Here is a 19,640-nt window from a genome sequence, read left to right as displayed (position 1 = left end):
ACTCCACATCCCAGGGAGCAGCGCGGCGGCGCCCGCCTCCCTCCCTCCCTCCCAGTGCCCCGGCGGGGACGCCCGCTGTGCGCGGGCGAGGGGGACGCGGTGCGCATGCGCCTTGGGAAGATGGCACCTGCCGCGGGCTCCTGGGCTGCGAGGGTGCCGTGGGCGCTGCTGGTGGCGTCGCTGACTTTGGCCCGAGTGGCGCTGGCCTTGACCGAGCAGTACCCGGCCTTGTCCCTGCTTAAGCAGGAACTGCACCGGCAGCGCCAGGGCCCAGCGGGGGGCTGCGCCTCGGTGGGGGAGTGGGCAGAGCAGTACTCGGCCGAGTGCGGTGAGTCGGGGGGCGGCGCGTTGCCGTGGCGACCGCGGCTCCATCCCGCGCGCCCCAGCGCTGGGGCGGCGGTTGTGTGGCCGTTAGCCCAACGGCCGGGGGGAACCGCCCGTCCGGCCCGCGAAAGCCGCGGGGCCTGCGGCGGCGGGAAGGGCGGTGGCGCGGCCGGGGTGCCGCTGCGGGCGCCCGTCTGCCCCCGCTCCCGGTGATGGCGGCGGGAACAGGAAGGGGGAAGTGCGGCCCGGCCTCCGCCGCCGGGACGCTGAGGCGTCGCGGTGGCCTCGAGGGGTGCGGGCCGGAGGGCGGGATAACGGCGGGCGGCTCGGCAGTGAGCGTTGCAGCGGCTCGTTGACTCATTGAAGCATCTTGTGTGTAAGCTGCATCCCCAAGTAGTGTTTTGCAGCGGCGGCTGCTGCCGTTGCCATTAAGCAAAGCAGACGGTCGCACAGCCCTTAAAGAGGTAAACAGCAGGAGTCTGTAGTAGCTGTCGGGAGGATTCCTGTTGACCCAAAGCGGGTGGGCCAAGCTGGCCGACCTGCCAGGTGTAGCTGCTGGGCTCTGCGTGCTTTTGAATCCTGCATTCTGTAGCACGGCCTTGCCAAACCCCCCGTGCTCGTTAATGAGCCGAATGTGGCTTGTTTTACTTTCAGTTGCAGTTAAATATATGGTGCTAGTGACCTGGATGCTTGCTACCTGAGCGTGGCTCTTCTAAAGAAGATCTGCTGGTGCTCTTCAGCTTAATTGATGGCTTGTACTATAAACACAATTAAAACTGTATTTTTATACGGTTAAATATCTGTGGCATCAGGATCATGTGGCTTAAGTAATAAATCCACTAGAATCTTTGATCGTGAGGATAGTGCGAATATACTGTGTGAAAACGCTAGTCTGAATCAAGCATGAATGCAGTACAGATGAAGAAAAAGTTCAAGACAATTCAGCGTAATACAGACACTCAGCTATTTGTGTAAGAATAGCGCAATGTGTCATGACTGCTCAGTGGTCTGGTTTTCTTTTTTCATAAAGTCTGTACTCTATATCAGCAAGTGCTGTATGCAGCTAGTGGATCAACTCCAAATTAAAAATTTTCTAAAAATATCTTGTTATGAGTTTCTGCATCTGTTTTTTCCCTGTATATATGCTTTTGTCATCAGAGTTTAAAGATCTTTGGTTGGTTTCTATTTCAGTCACCTGTGTTAAGTAGGTATTGTACTTTTTTTTTTTTTTTTGGTGGCTATAGTGTCTGGGAGCCATAATACACAAACAGAAACAAATCTTGAAAGCTGTATCAGCCAGCCTTTGCTGTTAATAAATAGTAAAGCATTTGATTACATTTCTTCTGTTACTAAGGCTTGAATGATTGGCTCAGGATACTCCTTTGGAGGGGTGTGTTTGGAAGACTAGATTTTGATTTATTGATAGAACAAGACCTTGCAGGATGAATGCTGTTTTAAACAGTGTAATTGGGACTGATACCAGGTATACTGCTTACATCACTCTTCTTTTTAGATACACTGATAATAAGATAGCCGTTGATTACAGGACAGCATGCTTACTCTAAAATAGCTGTATAGCAGTTTACTCCTTGCTATTTAAATCTTGTGGTTAAATAAATTGGCAATTGATTTTTTTTTTTTTTTTTTTTTTTAGTTCAGCTTTCCCAGAAGTTGAGAATCTGGTTGTCTCAATTAGTTTCCCTTTGTAGTGTAGGTCCAGGATAATTTCTCTGGTTGGTGTTTTTACTTTTTCATGAAGTTGCTAACGAGGCAGTGTGGTACAAGTTTGACTCTACCTAACCTGTAGACATAGGCTAATCCATTCTTCCCTGTGAGTAAAGCAGCTTTGTTGCCCTGACAATCTCAAGGATTGAACAAGGATCCCCCCCCACACACACACACACCCTCTTCACCCAGTGGCTTGTAACAGATGTGCTGTGCTTATTCCTTGTCACCTCATTCAAAAGCTCCCTCAGTAAATTTTTGCTGTTGTGCTGAAAATGCTTCTGGAGTTAGTCCATGCCTTGCACCTTCTTGTTTTCACTTGTGAAGCCAAAATTACTCAGTGAGGCAGCAATGGCTCCCAACAGTCGTTGGCTTATGAGCCCCGATATAGAACAACTAATGTTCCGTTAATAATGCTGCCATGGCACAAGAGGGTAGAGGTTTGGCCAACATCAAGATTAAAGGGCAGTGTTGAAACCTTTTGCTGGCAATGCTTTTTCTGGGAACTACAGGTTGTGAACCACTGTTCTTGCAGGGCTTTCTGACTTTAAACTTTGACCTTCTGCTTTTCACTAGTGTTACTTCTGTTGTAAAACTTCTACCACCAGTTATCATTTATGGCTTAACTTAGTTCCAAGTTTCTATTTATACAGAATGATTTTAGATGTTATTTTGACTTCTCTTTATGAGAAAGCTGTTTCTTTCTCACTTCTAACCTTGTATTTGTGAGAAATGAGCAATTAACTGACTGCTATGCCTTATATAATCAAAACAGAAAAATAGCACAGCCTGTTAAAGCAAATTAGACCCCCCCAAACCTGTCAAACTTAGCCTCAAACTTAAATTTTATTATTTCAACTAATGTCTTGTAAACATCTATTTGTGATATGGAATCAAGGAGATAATACTGTTTCTTTGCTTTTTCTTGCCTCCTTTGCAATATTTCAGGTTAGTGAGATAGTGAGATTGACTTCTACAGTCAATAAATCTGGGGGTGGGAGTCGTTTGATTCTTTGTTTCCTTTCTTAACAATGTTTTTCTCTACTGTGACAACCAGCTGTGTTTGGCTGTGTCTGATTTCTGGATTTGAATTAGACTTTCTGTAATAGCCTCCTTTTATAAAGTTCCTCACAGGTATATTACTATGTTTAGCCATAACCATAAGCCAAATTATGGTTTACTATTTGCTCTATTTTTTATTGTCCTTATACTCCTGTTTCCTGGACTTCTATCAGCAACTGTTTCTCTACTCCACATGATCCCTTCCGTTTATTCTCTTCCGTGGGACTCGATTGGTAATTTGGTCTTTAATTTATTGGGCCATAATATAGAAACATACTGTCAAACTGGGACATGTGTACCCAAAACTTTTCTTGCTTGCTTCCAAATTCACTTCTCTTTTAATTTCCTTCTTGGGCTTCCCCCCCCCCCCCAATGTATTTTAGTCAACAGCATAGGCAGAAGTAGTGATAAAACTCATAGGAAAGTAGTCATGACAACAATTGCTTTCCTAGCTGTGTGGATGTAGTGCTGCGTACAGAAAGCACTTCTTGAAAATTCTACCCTGTGGAGTGCCTCATGGGGAAGTTCCTAACTGTTAAGATGAACTTGAGAAAATGTGAGATGTGATAACAGTACATACATGTAACTCCTCGAGTTCTTAAAGGTATTAATTTTCTTTTCTTTTTTTCCCAGACTCATCCTTTTTGCACTTTCACGAATCTGATTGTGACATAAGAGGGTCTTCATCTTGCGAAACTGTGCTTTCTCTCAACACTGAAAAAATTCTGGTATGCTGTAAAGAATATAATACATTATTGATGGTGACAGATGACTTTAACTGCTTAACCACTTGGAATTAATTTCAAGCACATAACCACAAACAGATTCTATGAATCAGTAGCCACAGATCCCCAAAAGACTAAAGTGCCACTGAACTGAAGTTGCTCATGAAGGAATGGCTTCATGGTACTACAACATGAATCTCTAGAGCTGTCAGCAGTTTAACTGAAGCTTATGTTTTTACTAAAGGCTAACCTTCACCTGGATTAGCCTTCCAATTAATCTGGGGGTGGAGGACAAGGGTTGCCATTGAGGAGGGCAAAGGTAGTTTAGTTTTTACTGAGATTAATCACTTGGCCACCACAAAAGGCTTGTGAGAGTGGCAGTGGTAACTTGCAGTCACTACAGGAATAACACTGTGCACAGGTAGTAGGGGCTTTATATCGTGTCTGTATTAAATTTAATAAAATATAGTATGTGGAGAATATCCTAATGAAAGAAAATTGTCTGTTGGTAGAGAGACGTCAAGAGGTTTATTACAGTATTTGGGTTTTCTTGAAACAATACTGTTAGCCTGCTGATCTTGAACAAATATAATCTTCAGTCTATATCAGAACATGGGTTTGATGTTACCTCTTCAGTCTGGCACAGTCCCAGATACTGAAAATCTTCGAATATCTCCCCTGTGAATACCAAAAGGAGCCTTGGGAAATCTGTAGAAATTGTTGTGTTGTGGGAGGGAGCATGGAACCAGTATTGTATTTTGAAGCAACTTCTCCGAAGGTGACAATTGGAAATAAAACTTACCACTCTACTATAAATCCACCGTTTAATTTAGATGTTCTCCTTAGACATTACTTCATCAGACATTGATCAGATCTTCTGTCTAATCTAGGAGTACCAGCGATTCATTCTAAAGCAGTGAAATGTATGTCAGTTTTTTTATGAATTTCCCTTTTTCAGAAAACTTGGCTACTCTATCAACCTATTGGGAGCTGGTGCTACAATGAAAATTCCTCTCTCACATTTCTTGAAAGTGGAATGATTTCTAAATTTTGCATGTAGAACTGTGGGATGTCTAATCTCTAATGGGATCCAGAATTTACTGAAGAAGTATGAATCCCCTCTCTCCTTCCCCCTCCAAATCTCTCCCTACTCCAAGAACCAAATGCTAGTCTGTTACTCTATGAAAATAAAACAGATGAGGTAGGTGAGGGGAGGGGGAGTCACTGTACTTCTCTTGCTGAATGTCACCAGCAACTCTGTGATTTGTAGGACATTAGTGTAGTGCCAGATTCTTTTGGCTGTAGCTTATTTTCCAAATTAAATATTTAATAGAATGTTAATTACACACTCGTTGTCGAATCTTGTTGTAACTTGTTTTTTGTCTATAGACAAAGAGGTGTGTAGGGCTTTTTTGGAACTTCACCAAGGATGAAGTTGTACTTCAGTAAAAGTGATCCCCCCCAGGTTAGCTGTAAAACAATTACATAAGACTAACACTTTGCAAAATTAAATATTGAAGATCACTTCATGAAGCAAATTTTCTGGAGATGACTTTATCTTTAAACCATTGATGATATAGAAAGGTAGTTATTGGAGGTGTGTGATTTGTGTATATATATGATATGCAATGTAGACTTAGTTTCTGAGTTGGTGCAGTTGTTGAATATTGTTCATTTTTGTGGGGTTTTTTTTCAATTGCTTTTTGCTATGATTAAAAAAATCATTCTAGTCTGTTATCATAGATGAACTAATAATGTAGAATATTATATTGTAATGTAGATACCTCTAATTTCAGTAGAAACAAGGCTTGGAATATCTGATGTATTTATTGTATGGTAATAACAAATACAATTTCTTTGCTAATCTTTCTTTCACATCCTCCAAAATATTTTTTAAGACTATAGTTGTTATAGCAGACCAAACTTCTCATTCCTGAGACTATAGGATAAATAGAGCAGAAACTCTACAGCAGGAATTGGCCAGTTAGTTTTGTGGCTGTGGATCAATGATACGTCTGTGTTGTAGACACAAATAGTGAGTCTTCTTTTACTCTTAAACCAAAAAAAAGCAGAAGGAAGAAGGACAAAGTGGAGGAGAGGAGTGAGGAGTCCCCTCAGTAGAGGAAAAGGTGAAGTTAAGATGTTATCGGAAGTTAAAGATGTTCGGATGTGCCATGTACCTGAAGCAAAAGAAGAGAACTGAGCAGTGAGAGAGGTTATTTGTTCCATATGGTTTTAAGAGGCAAGAATAAAGGAAGGCCTGTTAATCAAATGGGCATTTTGTGTTTTTAAGCTGCTCTGGTAGGTTCACAGTTACCTATGGTTTCTTTGTCAATATTGTTTTTTATAGATGCATTATATGTTCTGCTTTGTTCAAACAGTTGCAGTCTGTTTTTTGTCTCATTGGTAGCTGACATAAAGTTCTTGCTAGAGAAAGGACAGTCTTTTTCTCTTTAGTATGGCACTATTAGTTAGACTTGTCCTTATTGCTGGAGCTGTTTTCTTTTCAGTGTTTTATTCTTCCTTAGTCCCCTTTCCTTCCTAGGGAATGAAGGATAAATAGTGAGGTAAAGAAAAATACTTTCCTATGAAGTAGCACTTGTCCTAGGAAGATGTCTAAAACTTGATGTTAAACAAATGTAATATAGAAAGAGCAACCACTGATAAAATGTTCACAATGTCTTTTTACCTGAAATGTTTGTTTAGCCTTACATTAGAGAGAATAGCAGCAGCATCTGACTGAAAATCAACTTTTCTCCTTAGGGAAGACTAAGAATGAGTTTGTTTTCAGTTAGCTTAGAGCAGTCACATTAGTCTTAACTTTTTGATGTAAGGAATTCTCTTAAGTGTTTAAGAGGAGGGTTTTCAATTAAATTCTTTACCATTATGTGCTAAATGTTATAACCAATGATGTTTTACAGAGCCAAGCAAAGTCGCTTGCAGAACAAAAAAGATTTCCATTTGCTACTGATAATGACAACACGAATGAAGAGTTGGGTAAGATGTCTTATATAAGGTTTGTGCAGGTGACGTGCATGCTGACTAGTAGCACTGAGTGTTTTCAAACTAAACTAATAATTCCTTAGTGATACACTAATTTAAAAGTGGTCCAAAAAGAAGGCTAGTGAGTTTTCTTTGCTTAAACAAAGAGTATATTTATCTCTTCCTAATAATTCTTTCTGCTTTTCTCACTTGGACTCTTTACCATATCTGCTTAAGCAAGTGTTCAGAAAGCATTTTGATTAAATCCTGTTAAACAGTCACAACTACTTCCTGCTTCTCTTTCTCTCATTATTGATGTCTAAAATCATTCAAACATCCAGAAAATCATAGCAAATCATCTATGCTTTCTATCAAGCATAGATCTTGAATCTATTTCCACTCCCCATGCAGTCTTACCATCAGATCTTACAGGCAGCAGGAAGGCTTTCTGAATTGCTGTCCTTATACAGTCTACTGCTTGTTGTGTGTGGTTTTTTTTTTTTTTTTTTTTGAAAGCACATTCAGAGTAGAAGGTGGATGCATTTCAGATAAAGCAATGAGAAATACTTTTCTCAAACACTTTGAGGAAGGCGTTACTTGCTTGCGTTGCCTCTCCAAAATGATATCCTCTGTAGGAAGCAGGGGTATATGAGGCAGCAAAGAGATGGGGAGGGTGAGTTTCAAGGAAGAGTGCAAACTGCCTTTTATATAAGGGCAAGGGGAGACTTTACTCATAAGTTGTCTGACAAAGTTAAAATAACTGAGTTTTTTTTTTTGACGTGACTTTCTGCTTCAAGGATTTTTTTCAGCAAAACTTGAGGGCTTAATCTTTTTTTTCATATTCCTAGCATACATAATTATGTTGATGGAATCCTGAACTTCCATCCAGCAGAAGATAGTTGATGCTTTTACTGTCTTCCCTACAGAGCTCACAAGACTATACCAGAAGGTCCCTATCCTCACATTTGGCTCTGTAGGCTAGCAGCGCCTACCCGCTTCGAGTATGTCATCATGTGAGGAGCCTGGGTCCTTCTTGTGTGTGTATGCTCTTTCTTGTACCTGTTTTGAGGAAAAGAAATGCTTCACACAAGAATGTGTGAAATGTTTGGGGCATTTCTGAGGCAATAGTGGTTTCCAAATGTTTGGACTAATAGACCATCATTAACCCTTAGACTTTCATAATAAAGTACAAATGTTTGTCACTTCTGTAGTACTTAAAGATGAAAATATGAATTTAAGAGAGAAAATTTTAAAAGAAGCTGATACTGTAACAACTGCTAGCTGCCAATCACTTCTTGTAGCTTTATAGGCATAGTCTACAGCCTCCTGTATTTTGCCAAGAGTCCTATCACCAGTATCTCTTCATTAACTCAACCATGCCAGCATTAAGGAAAAAAAAACTTGAGGAAGCACGGTGATCTGTTTTGTTTTATATGTCAACTGTTTCATGTTCTGAGACCATAAAACTGACCAAGCAGTCTTAAGAATTGTATAGGCTTGGAGGCGAATGAAGTGAAAAAAAGTCTAAGAGCTCTTTAACCTGTCCTTGAGTCTTTCAATTTTCTTTTTGTTTGTGGCAGTGCTACATATTTGCAGCAGGTGAAGCTTTCTATGTATTGAGGAAAATGCTTTTATTGCACACAAACACTTTCTTCTGATTAATAGAAATGTTCCAAGATTAAGGCAGGCTCTGCATTTGCAGTTTAAGAAAGAAATGGATTTTTCATTTGTCTTTCGTATAACTTTTCCTGACAAAAGAATTTGTTTAATACTGCCTGAAAGATATGTGTGTCTATTAAAAAAGTACACTGTCTGTTTAAAAAATACTTTATTTTAATTGACTCGTGTCTTTTCTCACATTTGCGTAAATAAGTGAGCCAATAGTTCTCTTCCATACTGTGTGGCTGACCACTAAAACGCATCAGAAGTTTGGGAAAGGTGAATCCCCAGCTCTCAGTTCCACTGTTAGCCATTTGTGCAAAATGTCTAGAGAAAAGTTTTACTTTACCTTTCAAAGCTCTGGTCTACAACATGCTTGCTTTCTGTGGGCAGTGTAGGCACAGCTTAGCCCAAAGCTAAGAACTAGGAGGGATTTGACCATGTTAAATCTTGAGAAATTCGATTTTCAGAAATGGTAAGTTGAGTCACACAAATGCAACAACCGCTTTTCGAAGTCTTGTGACTTGACTGTATTTTTGTAGAAACTGTGGAGATTACAAGAGCATGTTTCTAAAACAATGGTCTCTTTCTTTTCCAAATATGTAATCTGCAGTCCAAAGTGGGGACGCAAGAGCTGTTCAAAATAAAGCTTTTTGTATTTTAACAGGAGTAAAGCTGCTGTAGTTTTCCAGTCTCATTCTGATAAACAGCTGACTCAGTTTTTTGCGGATAATTCAAGTGAAGGAAAAGTTTACTGTGAGCTAGTAGAGTTTAGCAAAATGTATACAGACAAGTAAAATCAGACACTTTCTAATGGGAAGTATCAAAAAAGTATCAGTCAGTCTCATTTATAATTGAGAAAGCATCTAGGGCAACCAAAAGGGATCAAGGTACTTTTTCTGGTCCTAAGTACTTCAGAAGCTAACGAAGACCCTTTCCTGAACAACTTGCAGAAAAGGGGAGGGTGGGAGGAGGGAGAAGAAGAAGAAAAAAAGCACAACCTGAAAAAGAATTCAAGAAGGAAGGAAAAAAAGCACAACCTGAAAAAGAATTCAAGAAGGAAGGAAAAAAAGCACAACCTGAAAAAGAATTCAAGAAGGAAGGAAAAAAAGCACAACCTGAAAAAGAATTCTGATGAGCACAGTATGAATTAGTAATTCACAAATGCTAGGCAGTGGTTGAGTAAAGAAATTTCAGTGAAAGTTTAGAAGCTGTTTGACTTCAACACTTCAGTGCAATATAGAGACTTTCATTAAATATAATAGAATTTTAAAATGTATAAAAATTAGATATTTTTCACTGTTGTACTTATGTTTGTAATCTTTTGTTAGCAATTGCTTACGTGTTGGTTGGCAATGGCCTGTATGATGAAGCTATACGGCATTTTTCAACAATGCTGCAGGTAAGTTTTCTGTTTGGAGCCCTTATGTTAAGTACAGTATTTGAGGGAGCAGGTAACTTTATAAAAGACATGTTATGAAATTATCCCTTACAATATGGCTTTTACTAAAACAAATTCAATTTAGGATTTTAAATACTGTATTTTTATTGCTAAGAACCTGTGACTACCAGAAGCATGAGACTGCTTTTCAATATACTCTGGTTGTAGCACACAAATGCATGCTATAAGGTAATAATCCAAATACTGGTGTGTGATTTTTCTTTTTTTAACTCAAATGTCACATAGCTTATACTTCAATTTAGTGAAAGTATAGTAATTTAATGAAGTTATCCTAGGATATTTATCAGTAGGACAAAAAGATGTCACCCAGAATTTTTTCAGATATGAGACCTATGTCTTGAATTTGTTTCTACTGGGGGAATGATTTTTCTAGTGAGAAATGCTGCTTCAAAAATCACTTAATTTGTTCTCTGCCTTCTCTTGAGTAAGAAGGAAAGTTAATAAAAAATGAAGATAAGCAAGATATAGCGATTGTAGAAAGAAATTGTGAAAAGTGTGTATATAATACAGTAGAAGATTTGTAACGTGCACATTTCAGTAGGAATAAATGTTATGCTTATTGGATGTTTGAAAGGATGTGAAGTGGTGGTAAATGTTCGTTTTCTCTTCCATAAAGCAATTTCAAGTATACATAAATTGAGTATTAAAATGCCTGGCAGGATGAAAATGTGCTTGTTTAGCTGTTGTATTAAAATAGGAAAGTTACCTGAAGTTGATGTTGGCAAGTGTACACTTGGAAACAACTCAAGCCTGGCAAGCTGTCAGCACTGGGTATACCACTTACTGTTCTTTAGTCAATGAAATACTTGTTTTTTGGCAATCATCCTAGTTAAATGAGATGAGGCCTTATGCTACAAACTTTTGTAGTGCAGCTGTGTTGGTTGCAGGTATGAAGATGTGTAATTCCTGTTTGGCTTTCAGGGAAACCGGTTTGCATAGACATAGTTGTGCCAAGAAAACTAGTTTTGCAGTTGTGGCTCCTTAAATTTGGAGAGAGAACTGTGGCTGGAGTAAATTATATTGGAAAAATAAGTAGCTTTATCTGGTGTTAGATGCATCCACCTAAGTACTCAAGTTCAGCAAACTATTTAAGACCTATGGCTTTGGAAAGCTAAGGGCTTAAATCTCGACCAAGGAATATTTGCTTGAATTTAACAGAACTATTTGGCAGAGTGCCTCCAGTTTAGTTGCTGCCTGAATACAGGTTTTATCAGGATTTCACAATTTCCTACTTCCTAATTTTAAACTTGATTCTTTCTGTAATTCAGAGCAAAGCAAATTTTCAGTTGCTGAATTGTATTTATTTATTATCACTTCAGTGACATTAAACAGAAGATGTCTTACCGTTACTGATGAGGTTACAAGTAATGAAGTTGTGACAGAAGAGTATACTAATGTGTATGTAGCTTCTGGTAGGTGGTCACTGATACTATAACTGCACTCTGATTACCCTGAGTAGATATACACAGGGCAGTGCTTCAGAAATAGTATTAGCAATGGAATGAAAAAGCTTTTTGTCAAAAAACGATAGATGAAGCCAGTACGATTACTTTCATTGTTGATTAAATAATGTCATTTTGGTATCTTGGACACTTGATATCACAACTTCTTAATTTAATTGTAGCCTGTTAATTTCTCGTGTTTATATTTAAATAACATATGCCACTTCTATAAAAAGGAAACCTGCACCAGCATCAAAAGTCAGAAAAGCAGAACTTTGTATTTGAACAGTAGTCCTTATTTCTGTTTCATTTTGTGCTCTAAAACTAGATCATAGGTATAGTCAGAAGAAAAATTTTAAAGTATGTGTAACTTTTCTAAACATTTTTGCTATGTATCATAGTTAGAAGCAGTGTGAATATCATTACTACTTACGTGAAGCCTCCTCTTTCCCCTCAAATTTGGTGGAGATGTTTAGCTCATTTTCCAAACAAATCGTACAGAAGAGTTCCACCAAATTACACTGAAAGTTATGAGCATATAAAAGTATGAGCTGTAATAGAATCTGTTTAATACCTTTGCTTGGCAACTATGTGTGTTCATTGTTTACTATATAATATCAGCAAGAATTAAATATATGTTGAAGAAAGATACAAAGATACCTTAGTTTCTTTTCTTTTTTTTTTTTTTTTGGTAATGATTATTGTATTTGTTTTTAATCTGAACAGGAAGAGCCAGAGCTGGTTAGTGCAATTTATGGACGAGGGATAGCATATGGGAAAAAAGGACTACATGTGAGTAGTTATTTAAATTATTGTCTGTCTGAATTATTTGAATATAAACAATAAGAAGGCATTTGACAGTTCAAACCCCTTCAAGGGTTTTTATCAGTTACAGCTGACTGCTCAATTTCCTGAGAAAAAGGTTTAAAAGTAGACTGTAGTACATGTAGCTTGAGTTTCTGTAGCCTACTGAATCATGATTTGAGTGGTTGCTGGAATTCTAGAAGGCAGATGAGTTGAATAACTCCTTAAAAATTTCCACAGTGCAGAATCTTTAATTCTTCAACAGTGCTGACAGGAGCTTGAAGTTTGTCATATTTGCATGTTTTTTATTGCCAGCAAGAGTTTTTCCTCTCAATTCTGTTATACATTGAGACAACTTCACATGAGGGTTTCTGTGAATAGCACTTAGGAGACAAAAAGGTGTTGTTTATCTCATACAGAATTTCTTTAACTTTAAAAAGAAGAAGATGATCAAGGAAACCTGATACAGAACTTGCTATATAACCATTTTTTATAGATAAAGTAACAATTTTTTGAGGGCAGCATAAAAGTTTAAATAGATAGACGAGATACTAACAACATCAACCCATTCTCCAGCATACTCAAATTAGGTTATTAGACAGTACTGGTGAAAATACTGGTGTTTGAGTTCTAGTTCAGTTAGCTGCATACATAGTTGCATTGATACCCTGGAAGCAGGAAATGCGTGAGAGCTTGAGCCAGCTTTGTTGCCAAGAAGAATACCTATGGAGCTGTAACCTTAATGTTTATTCACAGTTGTATTAATATAGTAAGTTACTAAGCACAAAGCACAAGCAGCACAAAGTTAAGTACAGAGTATTTTTTGTTGTTCATATCTGATTTTTTTAGCTATTTCTTGTATGCTGCATCTTAATCTTGTTAGCAAAGATTGAAGGGCATTTAATGTAAACTGATGTACTTTCAAAATATTAGCTGAATTAACTGTGCTTCAGTCTTTAGAGTATATTACTGTAAATATATTCAGTTGTTTAGCTTGTTTGTTTTCTTCTTTTCAGGACATGAAAAATGCTGAGCTTGCTCTGTTTGAGCTCAGTAGGGTAATTAGCCTGGAGCCAGATCATCCTGAAGTATTTGAACAGCGGGCAGAAGTGAGCAATTTTGTCTGTTTTTTCAGAACTTTGGAAGAGGTTGAAATTCTGAAATGTTTTCAAGTATTTCTTTGTTTATTTTATGACTAAAGCTGTTATCTGGTGTCTTTTTGCCAACCTTCCTCCTTGTTTCTAAAATATGCATATTTGCTCTAAAACAATGTAATTTGTGGAATATTTAGTTTTAAAACAAAACGTACACTATATGGAGTTAGTATAGCCAACAGAATAGCATATGTTATCTGCAAGTACTTAGTTTTTGACACAACAGACAGCAAAGTTATGCTTTTCTAAAATATAATGAAACAAAACATCACTTAACCCTAATGTTTGCGTTTAGTATCACCTCAGTAAATTTACAGTTATGACAAGTGAGTATAATTCCGAACTTAAGGAATGTGTTTTTAATCAAACATTTTGGTATTTGTAGTCACAACTATAACTGAAATATAATTGAGATACAGTTTTTCTAATTTTAAAAATCACATTTTGCTTGTTCAATTAAATTACAGAAAATGGATTTCAAGCAAAAGCTTTGATATATCAAGAGCATAAATATTCATTAACCTCAGAACATTGTAATAATAATAATTGCCCTAATATGAAATTGTAATTCACAATTTTCATATTTTTAATGATTTGGAAATAGTGTAACTAATCTTGGTCTAGATATGTAGGGGTTGAGCATTCAAATAATTGGAAAATAGACAGTTTTCCATTGAAAAAGTCTATTTTGTCAAAATTAAGATGGTTTATGAGAATATTTTAATTAAGTTTTCAGTTGAATGTGTTGAAACAACATGAAATGGGGTATATTACTTTGGCTGGCTTGTTTTTATTTGGACTACTGTATTTCTGTGAGCAGTGGTGGTGATGTTGAAGTACGGTGATGTTGAAGTACATTGATATTTCATGTTTCCTCTTTGATAAGTAATAAAGAAAAATAAATACTGAAATTGGTAATAGAATTTAAGTTCAGTTTTCCAGTCCATTCCAGCAAGCATTCTGTTATAGCTGAACTTTAGAAAGAATAACCTTCATATTTCTAAAACTAGCATTTGTTCTATTCAGCCTCTTCTGTCTAAACTAAGTATTTGCTTTGGACTCTTAGATATTATCCCCGCTAGGCCGAATTAGTGAAGCTTTATCTGATCTCACCAGAGCTATTCAGCTGCAACCCTCGGCACGACTCTACAGGCACAGAGGTACCCTGTACTTCATATCTGAGGTTAGTGGATTTTGGGGGTTCTGTTTGTTTTTTTCCTTTTGGTTGTGTGGATGGGGATAGGGTGGGATTGTGTGGGGTTTTTTTTTTTCTCCTTTGAGTATCAGTTGCTACTTTTGTTCAAGAGCATCTTTCCTATTTAAAAACAAAAAAATGTAGTTTTTCCTGTAGTTGACTTCCAGCAGTTCAGAGATGTCCTTGAAGCATTTCACCTGCATGTCTTTTTAATGCAGAGAAGCAAAGGGCAAGCACACAAGTTACTTGCAGGCATGTCTGGGATTGTTTTGTGTGTTTGAGGAATAGGACGTGGATAAATTAATTTTATTACATTTTTAATCTACAACTGCATTTAAGGACTATTGTTAAATGGCTATCTAAAAAGTAAGAGAGTTACAGCCAAGACAGTAAATGCCATATATCCTGGGGGGCGGGGGGAATCCTGCAGAAAATGCTAACGTCCTATTTTGCTATGGACTCTGTTTATGTTGGTGTTCTTAAAGTTACTTGTTTTACACTAAATTCTGTCTTCAAAAATTGTCTATATACTGAATAGCTGATATTCCACTTTATTATTTTGATTTCACTCTGCTTATTTCCAGCTATTTTTCCATTTACTTTACTATGTTTTATACAGGAGTTGCTGAAAAAAAAGTTGGAAGTGTATTGTACGTTCCTTTTTCTTTGGTCTTCTGAGTAGCAGTTGGCAATCACTGCTGTTTACCCCGACACTGACTTCATATACTAAACAAAACTCTAGTTCATTTTTATCAAGATACAAGTATGTATTCGTCTTTATTAGTATGGTGTTTCCTCTGTCATCTAAAATCTGCTTTTTTTAAAAAAAAAAAATCTCAGGATTATGCAACAGCCCATGAAGACTTTCAGCACTCATTGGAACTGAACAAAAATCAGCCTATAGCTATGCTTTATAAAGGTTTAACCTTTTTCCACAGAGGACTTTTGAAGGTAAAATTATATTTACTAATGGTACATATTAAACAATGGCCTCTATTCAAAGTTATTTCTGTAAAATATTTGTAGAAATTTCATAGGTGTTGATATACATATTTTCTCTTACTTAAGAAAGATTTCTAAAACAAAGGACTGCAAGCAAAATCAAGTATTTTTTGGCATGTTAAATCTGGTTGATTTGCTGACAATGACATGGAAGTGCTGTGGGTCTAGCTGGATCTTTGTGAATCAGTGACAACTGATCATGTGTTTAGGGGGTGGCTTCAAAGGTGTTTGTGTTTAGCACCTTCACTAAAATTTGCACAGTTACATTCAAAATTTCTCTCCATGAAATGAAGACTTTCTAGTTATTGTGACAGGAAGAGGGATGAAGAGGAAAATAATGTTAAATTCCTCCTTGCATGGGGTAATTAGGGAAACCACTGATAGAAAACCCTTCATCTGTGCATTTGTATCTCAGTTAAATGTTGGTTCTGAAATGTTCATATGTAAATTGAGGGAAAATAGTTGTTCCCCCTTATTCTAAAATCAGCAGTGAAGTAAATTCTCCCCATGTTTTTTTAATGTAGCATGATTTTCTGACTCAAAACTTTTATGTTTTTGTTTGAATAATATTGCACCTGTTTCTTGCTTGTTAAGTATAGGGAGATACTGCTGCTCTTTCTCTGAGGGGAGAGTAATTTGACAAGTTTTATGAAATCCTCAGTTTGAAAAGTGAGGGAGCAACCATGTGATTCCCAACTTCCAACAGCAGAGAAGCTTTTGTGACCTATGCTGACATCTCCGATGCTTACAGGAACAGAATAGTTGCTTTTGGACTCTTCTGAATCCCATCACACTATAGAAGCTACAGTTGCCATATAGATATCTTGCTACCTATCTTCCACGTATCCCTTTTTCCATCTGCAAACTCAGCTAGCTTCCTGTTGCACTTGGAGGAAAAAATGGGAAAACTACCTTGATGGGTCAGACTCTCTTTTGAAAACTGAAGTAGCACAGGAACTCTGAGTATTTTACAAAAGTCTGGTTAGTCTTTGGGGAAGTGTGCCACTCACCAACTTGCCAGTGTATTTCCTGCAGTGTCCTAGGACAATTGTGGCATATTCTAATTTTTGATATAGCACAACTGAGCTTAGATTGAGTCTTGATGAGATTGCTCTTCGAAGTGGCTGCATGCTTCTAATCAGAGCAGTAATTTTTAACACACAACTGCAACTAAGATAGGGGAGCTTGGCCAGTTCTGGCATTTAGAACTGAAGCTAACTTAATATTCAGAACACTTATTCTCATGCCTTTGTGTTCAAAATCCTTCACTACCTCTGGGCTTATTTTGTCTCTGACTCTTTAAATGAAGTGCTTCCAGTAGGCTGTCACATAACAGTAAAATAAGAAACATAGGTAGTGAAAATGTTATTGATAAAACTACCTGTCTGCAATTGTTAATGAAGATTCTACCATGTAGAGTAACTCTCTGTAAAATACATAATTACAGTATAGACTTTAACCCGCTTATTTTTCTTCCCCCACTCATTATGATGAATAATGTTTTCTATAATAGTGTTAGTGAAGATTAATAGCATTAACCCAGACAGTTTCTTGTTTAAGCAACTTTTGTTTTCTAATGAAACTGTTAATGGCCTCTCAGCTGGAAAGGATTGTGGGTTCTTTTCTAATTTAAGTGTTAGAATTCTCATTACAATTAGGATAAATAGCTAAAGGTCATTTAACCTAGTATGTTTTAATGGCAGATACTATAATTGACATTCTGAGAACTTTGAGCCTTGCATTTTTATAGGCTGAGAGGTTGTATTTTTGAATTTTTTTTTTTTAATTCAGAGCATCTCTACTTGAATGTTGGAAATGCTGGTAGATGCACCCTGTGTAAATAAATGTTTAAAAATATATTTGCAATTGATGTGAAAGTGGGTGTACGCGTTTGTGTATGCTCAGATAAACTCCTTGTCGGATGTTTTTAAGAACACAAGCATATGAAGCAATATGTAGGGGTCCACTGGTTGCTTTTTTTTTTTTTTTTTTTTTTTAAGGGCAGTCATAGTGAAAATACTGTTTGAGTTGAAGGACTGGCTAATTTAGGTTCCAGATATTCCTGTCAGAAAAGAGAATATCATCTCTTGTTACAGATGAGGAACTGAGGCATTAAGTGGTTAGGATTCATTAAGGGTTACAGGAAGGAAGCTTGACAGAACAAGGAGACCAAACCCAGTACTCCTGAGTTCCAGCCCAGTGTCTTTCACAGGCAATCACTGCCCTGTTTTAGCAGGCAGGCTTACTTCTCTGTTTTATTAGTACCCAAATTGGTCTTTTTTCAGACTCTCACTGTAAACCAGTAGAACTTCAGGCTGTCATTGAACTCATCTTCTGTATCTTAACTCAGTCAAGTGAGGTCTCAATAATAATAGTCTGATCGAATTTCTGATCTTTGGTCCGGACAGCAGAAAGCCCACAAAATGGTGATGGAACTATAACTGACAAGGATAAATAATGTCTCAGTTTGCAAAGTAGAAGCAATACTTTCTCCTTTCAGATGTGCAGATCCATGCATTTCCCCCTCTCTTTGTGCTCCCATCCTTTTTCTTGAAAGAGGAGTCTTGCCAGTTACCACTCTTTCTTCCCTCTCTAATATACTACTGCTGAGAAATTGTAAGGAAGTGGCTTTGCATCTCCAGGTGTACCTTGACCTCTAGCTATCCTCTAATAACTCCCAGTCAGGTTCAGGCTGCCTCTTAAAGGAAGGCTGTACAGGTCCTCTATTGGATTATACTAGGCCTGCTGAAAATTGAGAGATTTTTTTTTTCATTTTTGAGTGAAAATAGGTTGTTGTTTTAGATCACTGCTTTTGTGTTTGCAATAATCTACTAGGGTTTAGAACTTACCTAGATGAAGTGAGCCAGTCAATAATGGTAGATGATTAGCTTATATTTTTTTAGATATATTTATATTTTTAGGTTCAAGAAACATTCATGGTGCTTGTTGTACTGCACAGAATATACTTGATACTTTTTTAAATTGGACTTTGTAAACTGACTAAAATAGTTGCTTATTTCATCCTTAATTCTAAGTCTCTCTACTATCTTTGCTAATTTTGTTAGCCAGTCTGGTTTAAAAACCTAAGTTCTTGACCAGATCCTTTGGAGGAAAACATTTGTTTGAACATGTGCATATATTTATTTTTAGCTGTTTTATGCCATTCTATTTCTGACAGCAGCAGTACTTACTTTTGTATGAAGATGATGTCTTTAGTCCCTCAACAGAGTTTTTACGAACTGTGTGTAAACTCAATAAAACAATAAAATCCCTTTCACATCTGTACTCTACCTTTTGGTCTGCAAAAATTAAAAGGTGTGTTATCAATCACACAGGAAGACTGTAAAGAGAGGCTGTGTTAGTTAAGGAACTAGACCGAACTTTAAAAGTGAACTCTGAAGGAATTCCATCAGTAAATTCTCCTAAAATACTGAAAGAATAGTTTGTTCCCATAGTATGCTATAAAATGGACAGAAGAATTCCAGCTAATGCTTTAATTAAATTGTAAATGTGAATGTTGCAATATTTTTGTTACTTAATGATTATTACTCTATAGATTTTGCAATAAATTGATGTCTTGTTTGTACCTTTGAAAGACTTTAATGAATAACTGTAAATTCATGGCTAGTAATTACTGAAGGTGCTAAAATTAAATAGATGCAGTAAGTGACAAATTATTTTGTCCATTGGTGTTTTTCTATAGGAAGCCATTGAATCATTCAAAGAAGCTCTGAAGCAGAAAGCAGACTTCATAGATGCATATAAGAGTCTGGGACAAGCCTACAGGTAATCAGACTTAAAAACTATTTCTGAATGTGTTTTCCATCTGATCATGTTTTTTAAAGCGCAGTATGTTTTACACGTTTGTTACACACATGGTTCTGCATGGTTTTGTATTTGGTAGCTCTTAGAGCCAGTATAGCTATGTCAGGATGTGCTCAATATGAATAGTCTTCAGGTTTGCTTTGTAATTGTAATTCAATGTCTAGTAATTCTAAATGAAAGATTAAGTGAATGGTGGGTTTCAGTAAGAAGCATTTTAGGTAGGCAAAACGATTTCAATGGTGGAGGTATTTGATACGAACTGCGTCTAGATATTTAGTT

The 19,640-nt window shown here is 37.2% G+C and overlaps 1 protein-coding gene across 2 annotated transcripts in view; it reads left to right on the top strand.

Annotated features, from left to right (window-relative positions):
- Positions 1-82: 82 nt before the first annotated feature.
- TTC13 (tetratricopeptide repeat domain 13) overlaps positions 83-19,640 on the top strand; it is a 47,185-nt gene continuing 27,627 nt past the window's right edge. For both annotated transcript variants that reach the window (XM_026117334.2, XM_026117332.2), the window contains exons 1-9: positions 83-328; positions 3,745-3,839; positions 6,758-6,833; positions 9,809-9,879; positions 12,108-12,173; positions 13,202-13,294; positions 14,406-14,522; positions 15,375-15,485; positions 19,240-19,322. In XM_026117334.2, coding sequence (XP_025973119.2) covers positions 106-328; positions 3,745-3,839; positions 6,758-6,833; positions 9,809-9,879; positions 12,108-12,173; positions 13,202-13,294; positions 14,406-14,522; positions 15,375-15,485; positions 19,240-19,322 — 935 coding nt within the window. In that variant the 5' untranslated portion in view covers positions 83-105. The remainder of the gene's footprint in view (positions 329-3,744; positions 3,840-6,757; positions 6,834-9,808; positions 9,880-12,107; positions 12,174-13,201; positions 13,295-14,405; positions 14,523-15,374; positions 15,486-19,239; positions 19,323-19,640) is intronic.

This window comes from Dromaius novaehollandiae, chromosome 3 (genome assembly GCF_036370855.1).
Source record: "Dromaius novaehollandiae isolate bDroNov1 chromosome 3, bDroNov1.hap1, whole genome shotgun sequence".
Taxonomy (NCBI): domain Eukaryota; kingdom Metazoa; phylum Chordata; class Aves; order Casuariiformes; family Dromaiidae; genus Dromaius; species Dromaius novaehollandiae.
Note: the sequence above shows the minus strand (reverse complement) of the source record. Positions and strands in the feature narration are given on the sequence as shown.